This window comes from Corylus avellana, chromosome 7, assembly GCF_965113065.1.
Source record: "Corylus avellana chromosome 7, dhCorAvel1.hap1.2, whole genome shotgun sequence".
In the NCBI taxonomy this organism is placed as follows: Eukaryota; Viridiplantae; Streptophyta; class Magnoliopsida; order Fagales; family Betulaceae; genus Corylus; species Corylus avellana.
Genome location: NC_142496.1, coordinates 13,944,143 through 13,953,349, shown reverse-complemented (window position 1 = coordinate 13,953,349; position 9,207 = coordinate 13,944,143). Strand labels below are relative to the sequence as shown.

General features: G+C 39.4%; 1 protein-coding gene and 1 non-coding gene across 2 annotated transcripts; one reads left to right on the top strand and one right to left on the bottom strand.

The window, feature by feature from the left end:
* Nucleotides 1-4,433: 4,433 nt before the first annotated feature.
* Nucleotides 4,434-4,539, bottom strand: LOC148584499 (small nucleolar RNA R71). Its single transcript, XR_015912925.1, has one exon. It is a non-coding gene; the product is annotated as a small nucleolar RNA R71 (small nucleolar RNA).
* Nucleotides 4,540-4,996: 457 nt separating this feature from the next.
* LOC148584498 (uncharacterized) lies at nt 4,997-7,320 on the top strand. Its single transcript, XM_088518480.1, has 3 exons — nt 4,997-5,249; nt 6,796-7,031; nt 7,111-7,320. The coding sequence occupies exons 1-3, from the start codon at nt 4,997-4,999 to the stop codon at nt 7,318-7,320; spliced, it is 699 nt and encodes a 232-aa protein (XP_088374606.1).
* Nucleotides 7,321-9,207: the final 1,887 nt, after the last annotated feature.

The window sequence follows — 9,207 nt, the reverse complement described above, 5'->3', positions numbered from 1 at the left end:
ATTAAATCAATTTGGATGACCGAGTTCTGGGTTTAATAAGAGTAATAAAAGAAATCCACACCAGATTCTTGGGTTAACGAACATGGAAAACCAGAAGTATACACCCATGCCCTAGGTTCCGTGTGTTTGTCGATTTCCATAGATTTATACTTTCTTAAAGAACAACTTAGTATACACCCATGCTAAATCCTTTGAGAAAGAAAAGAGTTAGAGTATACACCCATGCCTAACTCATTGCTTAGGGAAATCAATAGCTTAAGGAATATACACTCATGTCCTTAGGTTGGCAAACATTAGGTATTCATAATAAGATTGGATCACTGGCATATTGTTATATTATTTGAGCATAATTAGTGGTGGATATCAAAGCCCTACCTTTACTTTATCTTTTTTTCTTTTTATTTCTTTTTCATAATATCAATTTAGTGACAACTTGATATTTTTAATAAATTCTAAATAAAATCAACAATCCTCGTGGGATCGATCTCGTACTTGCTACACTATACTATCGTTTGATCATGTGCACTTGCGAGTAAAACGTAATAAATATTATTTATTAATTTAGGTAGTATTTGGCACAACAAATGATTTTTGGATGTCTTGATGATGTGATTATGGTGTTCATTTGTTAAACGTGCTCATGAGTGAGAACCATGTGTTTGTGTGGAAGTTCTTGTTTGTCAATAAAATAGTGCTTAAAAAATATTTGTAGGTATCATTCCTCTTAAACCCTAACGAGACTTCACTCGTCCTCTATGGATGCCTAAGGGTTTAAAAGGCTTATTGCATATGCTAAATGAATCTTCTCCCCCACGACAGCGGACTTATGTTTAATGCTTTGATTTTTTTTTTTTTTTTTCATTTTGTTTTGCTAAGGGACTGGCAAAATGTAAGTTTGGGGGTATTTGTTGAGCGCCAAATATTGCATATTTGGGCCCCTTAATTTATTTTTGCTAAGCCTTTAGCTTTATTATTTTCTGATGTTTTGGTTAGTTTTGGTGTTTTAGTGTTTTGTAGGTCATTGCGAGAAAACTGCGGTCTTAAGGCAAAAGTTGCAAGAAAGTTGAAGCAAAGCATTTGCGGTTTTGGAAGTGCGCTCGAGCGCACTAGCTATACGATCGAGCGCACCCGCTCCCACCAACAAGCCAGCAGCGCCTAAGCGTTGTGCTGCAGGAGACCTGATGCACGAGTGCAATGGAGCGCACATCATATGCGATCGATTGCACTCGTCTGACCTGGTTGCATTGAAACCCTAACTAAACATTATAAATATCAATTTTTCTTATTGTAAATGAACGGAGACGCGTGAGGGGCGCCTTGCTTTCTCAATTTTCGTGTTTTTTGGGTTCTTGGAGCTTTGAACTCCAATTCTTTTGTAGGTACTTTGATTTCAATGAAATATTTTAGTTTCTTTATGATTTCTTTTGTCATGAGAGGCTAAATCTTTATTTAAGGTTGAAGATGAAGCCTCACCATTGATTTGTTTGCATATTTTTATGTTTAGTTCGTACAATTCCGTCGTTTAATGTAATGTATGTTCATTTCAATTCAATTGTATGACAAAATTGTGATTGATTGTTGTTTATAAATCTTTAAAACGTTGGATATTCATTGTGTTTCATCTAACAAATAGATTGCATCTTTTGGTTTACTTTGGATATCCATTGTTTTTTGTGCAAAGCATGGATACATTGGATCTATTGAACTAAACCATATATGTTTTGTGATTTGTAATAAAGATGGATTTATTGAAAGATTTAATAGGATTTTATAAAAACAATAAAACATGCATAGGGTCTAATTGCTTGTCGGATGTATAAACTAAACATGAGAAAGTGTGCTTTGATTTGGTGAGGTGAATTCTGAAACCTTAGTCGTTTATCATTTGATTATTTTCATTTTGTTTAATTTATGTTTATTTATTTCTTTATTCAAAAATTTCAAAATTCGGAACTAGGTTAAAATATGATTAGTTTAGATAAGAATTGATTTTTGCAACGCAATTCCCTGTGGATTGGCCTTGCACTTGCACACGCTGTACTGCACACAACTCGTGCACTTACGAGTAATTCTAATTTGCACATCATGGTTCGACACCCTCAACATAGCCATATCCTTCAAGGATTCATTCTATTGCGTGTGGTATATTATTATTGATCTGTGCCAAATATTGCATATTTGGACCCCTTAATTTACATTAGTTAATCATTTAGCTGTGTTGTAATATAATGTGGTTTTAGTGTTTTGTAGGTCGTTAAAGGAAAACTACATCTTTAAAGAGAAGAATGCAAAGTTTGGAAGAAAGCTAAAAAAGAGCCATCTTCGGAAGTAGGATCGAGCGCAGCATCTAGCATTCGAGCACATGTGCGCTTGATCTCAGGTGGGTTGCGCTCGACCGCACCCATGCCCACAAGCCAACACTAGTGCGCGAGCGCTGTGCCGCAGAATTAGAAATGCAGGCATGAGTGCAATCGAGCGCATTGGCCATGCGCTCGAGCGCACTCGCGTGATCACAAGGCGGTAAGACTCCTTTTCCAAGCCCAATTGGGATTTCACACTTCTATTTGGACTGGGAGACAAACCTCTGAATTATCAAGGTTTACTAGGGTTTCTAGGACTCTCCTAAGCCCTATAAATAGACCTCTATGCATTCATGAAAATCAGAGAAGTCTAGTGACAAAATTCCACAGCTTTTCTCTCTTTAGTTTAGTTTTAGTTTTTCTTTAGGGTTAGGTTTAGGTTTTATTTAGGGTTTAGGGTTTAGGTTTTATTTTCTATAATGTGGAGCTAAATTCTCAACTAAGGTTGGGGATGAAACCTCATCAATGAAAAACAACAATACTTTCATATAAGTCTTTATTGTCCAATTTTATGGTTTAATATTTCAATTGTTTTACTTCTTCAATGTGTGGATGATTCTTGGATATCTTTTGTGATTCAAGGATACATTTGATGATTTGAGATAGTTTCACATAATTGATTGCTTGGTTTTAATTGCGTAAATAATTGGATATCCCTTGTGATTTGTTCTACGGATACATATGGTGTTTCAATTGAAATTGGATATCTTTTGTGATTTATGGATACATCTGATGATTTAATTGATATAGGATTCCTGTTGTCATTTGTGCAATGAATGGATACATGGGATGGTTTTGATTAACCGTTTGAAGAATAGTAAAACATATTTAATATTTTAATTGTGAGAACTTCGGATTAATATTGATGAACATGGAGTATGTTGTTATGATTCGGTGAGTGTGGATTCTCAAACCTTAGTATTTTATCTCTCGATTTATTTTATTTAGTTTATGTTTACGTTTTTATTTTCAAAAACCCAAAATTCAAGTTTTATTGGAACTAGGTTAGGGTTTCATTAGTTTAGATTTAAATTTGCTTTCAAGAACACAATTCCCTGTGGGTTCGACCTCGCACTTGCAAAACATTATATTGCAAACGATTCGTGCACTTGCAAGTATATTAAAATTTGCACAACAATTATTGATATATTTTTGTACAAAAACGAGCACATCAATTTTTGGCGCCGTTGTCGGGGGCTGCTTAACGTTGCATTATTAAGTTTTAAAAGATCAATTCTAGCTTAATCAATTTTCTACTTTTGTTTTTTTTGTTTTTATTTTGTTATTTTCTAATTTTTTTTTTTCACTCAAGTCCATAGCTGTTCAGATTTTTGCAGCAAGTTGCGATCGAGCGCACCTGCGCACACCTGCAACTTCAGTAAGCTGCGCACGAGTGCATCGCCCCTGCACCCCTCCTCTGTTGACATTGTGCTTGAGCACCTTCTGAAGTGCGATCGAGCGCATTAGCATCAGTCTTCCAGATTCCAACCAACTGCTGCTTCTAAACTCCAGCACACTTACAGGCCGTTTGTGAGCTTTTCTTCTGTTTTTATTTTTTTATTTAGTTTATGTTGGGTTGCCGTTCATTGTCTTTACCTTTAAATACTTATGACCCCGACATTGAACACACTCTTAGAAAACTTAGATTCGAAAGGAATTCTAATTTGCTAGAAGAGTGTCCCACTAAGACCATGGCCGGAGATGGAGAACCTCCCTTGGCTCTTAGAGATCACTATCTCCCAACCACTTTCATGTCTCCCACATGCCTTCGGCTATCGGACGTTAGGACAACTCACTGTGAGATTAAGCCTAGTACTATTAAAAGTTTACCACCTTTTCCAGGGCTTAGTACTGAAAAACCTTATGACTTCCTCGGTGAATTCATAGCCATATGTTCTACCATTAAATTGACTGGATTCACTGAGGATGCCCGAAGGATGTGTCTCTTTCCTTTCAACCTCAAGGAAAGAGCCAAACATTGATTTCACTCCTTAGCACCAAATTCCATTACTACTTGGGCTCAATTGCGACAAGAATTTATTAAGAAGTATTTCCCCATAGGAAAGAACAATGACATTAGGAGAGCTATCACTAGTATCTTCCAGTTTGAGGGTGAACAATTTTATGAGACATGGGAAAGATTTAAGGACCTTCTTAGATCATGCCCACACCACAATGTCCCGAAATGGCAATTGGTGCAAAGCTTCTATGATGGCTTAACCGAGCCTTATAGACAAATGGTAGATGCCTCTTGTAGGGGGACGTTTATGATGAAGAGTGAGGATGAAGCATGGATCTTGTTTGAAAATTTAAGCAATAATTCTGTTCAGCATGTTTCCACTAGACGTAGGGCACCTGCACCTAAAGCACCAAAGACCGAAGGTCTTTTCGAAGTAGAACATTCATTGAATGTTGCAACCCAAGTTGTAGCTGCTATAACTAGGAAATTAGATCAAACGATGGGTGCTGGTTTTGCTTCTAATTCTGCTCACATGCACTCACTAGCTTGTGGAGGACACTTCAGTGGTAAGAAAACTGCAGCCAAGGTTCTATAGAGCCGATTCACATGGCCTACCTTGTTCAAGGACGCCTATAAGTTTTTTCGGGCTTGTGAGAGGTGCCAACGCCTTGGAGCTATGTCTTGGAGGGACATGATGCCGCTAAACCCCATCTTAATTGTTGAAATCTTTGATGTCTGGGGCATCGACCTCATGGGACCCTTCCCACCATCTTCCTGGTATGAGTATATTCTTGTGGTTGTGGATTATGTCTCCAAATGGGTAGAAGTTGTGGCCACCAAGACCAATGATCACAAGGTTGTGGTCAAATTCATTCATGCCAACATTTTCAGCAGATTCGGTATTCCTCAGGCCATCATTAGTGACGGAGGTAAGCATTTTTGCAACCGGCTTCTCAAAACCCTACTCCTCAAGTACTCCGTCACACATAAAGTAGCCACTCTTTACCACCCTTAGACCAATGCCAAGTGGAAGTGTCCAACAAGGAGATCAAACACATCCTAGAGAAGACAGTTAGGCCAGACCGCAAGGATTGGTCCTTGCGCCTCAATGATGTGATAAGTGCTAAAATATTCATATTTTCAGCCCTTAACTTGCATGTTTTAATCCTTTAGTTTTAGTTAATTAGGCCATTTTAATTCCTTTTTGTGTTTTTCATACTTTTACAGGCTTTTGGAAGAAAATGAAATAAATCTAAACGATTTGGGCTCAAAGAGAGAAAATGGAGAAAATTGGAGCTCCCTGACACTGCAATCAATCGCAGGGTACCTGCGACCGAACGCAGTACCCGAGAGGACACAACACAAAGCAGGCCAGGAGTGATCGAGCGCATGTCAGAAGAAGGATCAATCGCAGACCTGCAATCGAGCGCACACGGGCTGCGATCGATCGCACCCGTGCGCAGGAGACACATCAAGTGGCGGCTAAAGTGTCACTCTTTCCATACTAGGGTTTTCCAACTCCCAATTGTAATAGGTCTCAAAACTCTACGAAATCCCTAGGTTTACTACTTTGCCAAGGACTTCTAAAACCTATAAATAGACCCTTAAGCCTCTAGAATAACTATACTTTCTAAGGAGAAGAATAGGAGCTCTTCAAGTTCAAGTCTCAGGTTTATTCTTTTCTTTTCCTTTCTTTTATTTTATGAAGATGTTTAATATCAATTTTATGTGTAGCTAATTTGATTAGTAGGGCTTGATTGAAGTCCTAGTTATGTTTTGTTAATATTTCAATATTGGCGCCTTTGTGATGATCTTGTTGTGCTATTTAACTTGATTAATGCCTACTTGCATGAATTCCTCATATGTGTGTGCCTGATCAACATATGCATGTGGTACGGACTAGTTAGTTAAATCAATTTGGATGGCCGAGTCTTGGGTTTAATATAAGTAACAAAAGTAATCCACACCGGATTCTTGGGTTAATCAACATGGGGAACCGGAAGTATATGCCATGCCCTATGCCTCATGTGTTTGTCGATTTCCATAGAACATATGCCTTTCTAAGGGACAACTTAGTATAAATCATGCTAAATCCCTTAGGAAAGAAAAGAGTTAGAGTATACGCCATGCCTAACTCGTTGCTTAGGGAAATCTATAGCCTTAGGAGTATACACCATGCCCTAAAGTTGACAAACATTAGATATGCATAACTTGATCAAAGCATTGGCATATTGTTATATTAACTAAATATAATTAGTGGTGGATATCAAAGCCATACCCTTTATTATCATCACTTCAACAATCAATCTTTGTTTTACTTAAGGAATCTATTTTTAAACATAAATTCAACAATCCTCGTGGGAATGATCTTATACTTGCACTATATACTACTATGTTGACCTTGTGCACTTGCAGGTAAAACGTACAACTATTTACCTATTAATTTAGGTAGATATTTTGCACATCATGATGCAGTATGGGCCTACCGCACAGCGTACAAGACACAGATTGGAATGTCACCATACTGGATTGTTTATAGCAACGCGTGTCACCTTCCTGTGAAACTAGAGCACAAGGATCTGTGCGCAATCAAGCAGTTCAACTTCAACATGAAAGATTTGGGCTCTAACCAGAAACTTCAATTGATAGAATTTGAGGAGCTGCGCAATGATGCCTACAACAGTGCCCGGATTTACAAGGAGAAGACAAAGGTATTTCATGATCAACATATTCTACCCCAAGTCTTTTGTGCCGGAACAAAAGTTATGGCTGTTCAATTCCAAATTCCAGCTCTTTCCAAGGAAGCTTCGCTCAAGATGGGATAGCCCTTTCATAGTCACGTCGGTGTCTCCACATGGTGCCGTCAAATTGTGGGACCCAAAGGATGGCACCCTGTTCAAGGTCAATGGCCAAAGATTGAAGCCCTGCATCCAAATCCTTGAGCTAGGTAAAGACGTGGAATCTGTCAATTTGAAGGATCCCGTCTATTTTTATAATTAGGTCACTGGTACCACTAGGCTTGAGCGCACCTACAGTGCACTTGATCCCAAACACGGGCCTGTGCACGAGCTCACCCTTGGTAGGCTCGAGTGCAGCTACCCCACAGCTGCCTAGTAGCCCCTGCATGAGTATGCTCGAGCGTACCTCGTTGTGCACTCAAGCGCACTAACGCTTGTGCGTCCTTGCGCGCATGAGTGCACCCACGCACACTGCACACCCCTGCGCGAGTGCAATCTAACGTACCTTATAGTGTGCTCGAGCACACTTAACTAGAGGCCTCACGTGACCTTTTTAGGTCACACTTTCCCGCATCCCCTTTTATTTCTCCCCTGCGCCATTTCTCTCTACACACCTCCTCTCCGCCACCACACACTCCCTTCTTCAAGCACAGCACCACCTAGCCCCTCCGCGGCACGTCTGCACCACCACCCACCACCACACTCCGTCACAGCACCTCCACTGCACCCCATTCAAGAGGCTTACTAGTAGCAGATGTAGAGAGGATCGAAGGTGATGGCATGCCTAAGGACATGGATGAGCCTGTAGTAAAGGAAGAGAAAGAGGAGGAGGAGGAAGAAGAGACCGTCACCATGGGCATCTCCAAGTATCATTTCCTCTGCGATGAGTTGTCGTTCCTCCAGTTTGAGCTAGCCGATCAGTGGCTGGAGGCTCGAAAGGACTGGTTCTTGGTAGACCAACAATTAGAGAGACAAGAACAATTGCTACAGTCCATTCTATCCCAATTGCCACCTGCTTCCGGGGCATGTTCTTCTGCACTGCAGTGACTGTTCAAGTACTCCTATCCCTTGTATTGTTTTATTTTCTTTATCCACACACTGAGGACACTGTGATTTAAGTTTGGGGGTTTGGGTACACATGTTACTTTTGAGCATGTAGTAATTTTAATTTCTGATTTGCAATTCATTAGTAAGCTTAACATGATGAACACATGATCACTTAACTAGGACATTAGAGTTGTGTTACTTTCTTTGACAGCATGAGATATTATTTGTTTCAATTTGATTCTCACAAGCACACTAGCACGTAGTTTGGGGGGTATGAAATCTGTGATCAGTTATGTCTATTGTTGATAAGTGCTAAAATATTCATATTTTCAGCCCTTAACTTGCATGTTTTATTCCTTTGGTTTTACTTAATTAGGCCATTTTAATTCTTTTTTGTGTTTTTCATGTTTTTACAGGCTTTTGGAAGAAAATGAAGTAAAACTGGGTGATTTGGGCTCAAAGAGAGAAGATGGGAAAAATCGAAACTCCCTGACACTGCGATCAATCGTAGGGTACATGCGATCGAGTGCAGTACCCGAGAGGACATAGCACAAAGCAGGCCAGGAGCGATCGAGCGCATGCCAGGAGAAGGGTCGATCGCAGACCTGCGATCGAGTACACACGGGTTGCGATCGATCACACCCGTGCGCAGGAGACAACCCAAGGTGGCAGCTAAGATGTCCTTATTTCCATATTAGGGTTTTCCAACTCCCAATTGTAATAGGATTGAAACCCTACAAAATCCCTAGGGTTTACTACTTTTCCAATGACTTTTAAAGCCTATAAATAGACTCCTAAGCCTTTAGAATAGATAGGCTTGGAGAAAGGAGAAGAATAGGAGCTCTCAAGTTCAAGTCTCGGGTTTATTCTTTTCTATTATTTTCTTCTATGAAGATGTTTAACATCAACTCTATATGTAGCTAATTTATTTAGTAGGGCTGGATTGAAGCTCTAGTTATGTTTTGTTAATATTTCAATATTGGCGCCTTTGTGATGATCTTGTTGTGCTATTTAACTTGATTAATACCTGCTTGCATGAATTCCTATTATATGTGTGCCTAATCAACATATGCATGTGGTATGGAGTAGTTAGTTAAATCAA

Bases quoted from the DNA above. Each gene is read 5' to 3' on its own strand.
- LOC148584498 (XM_088518480.1), top strand. From the start codon at position 4,997: ATGTCTTGGAGGGACATGATGCCGCTAAACCCCATCTTAATTGTTGAA. The intron at 5,250-6,795 runs GTAAGCATTTTT...ATCATGATGCAG, and splicing joins GGCCATCATTAGTGACGGAG to TATGGGCCTACCGCACAGCG. The intron at 7,032-7,110 runs GTATTTCATGAT...TCCAAATTCCAG, and splicing joins TTTACAAGGAGAAGACAAAG to CTCTTTCCAAGGAAGCTTCG.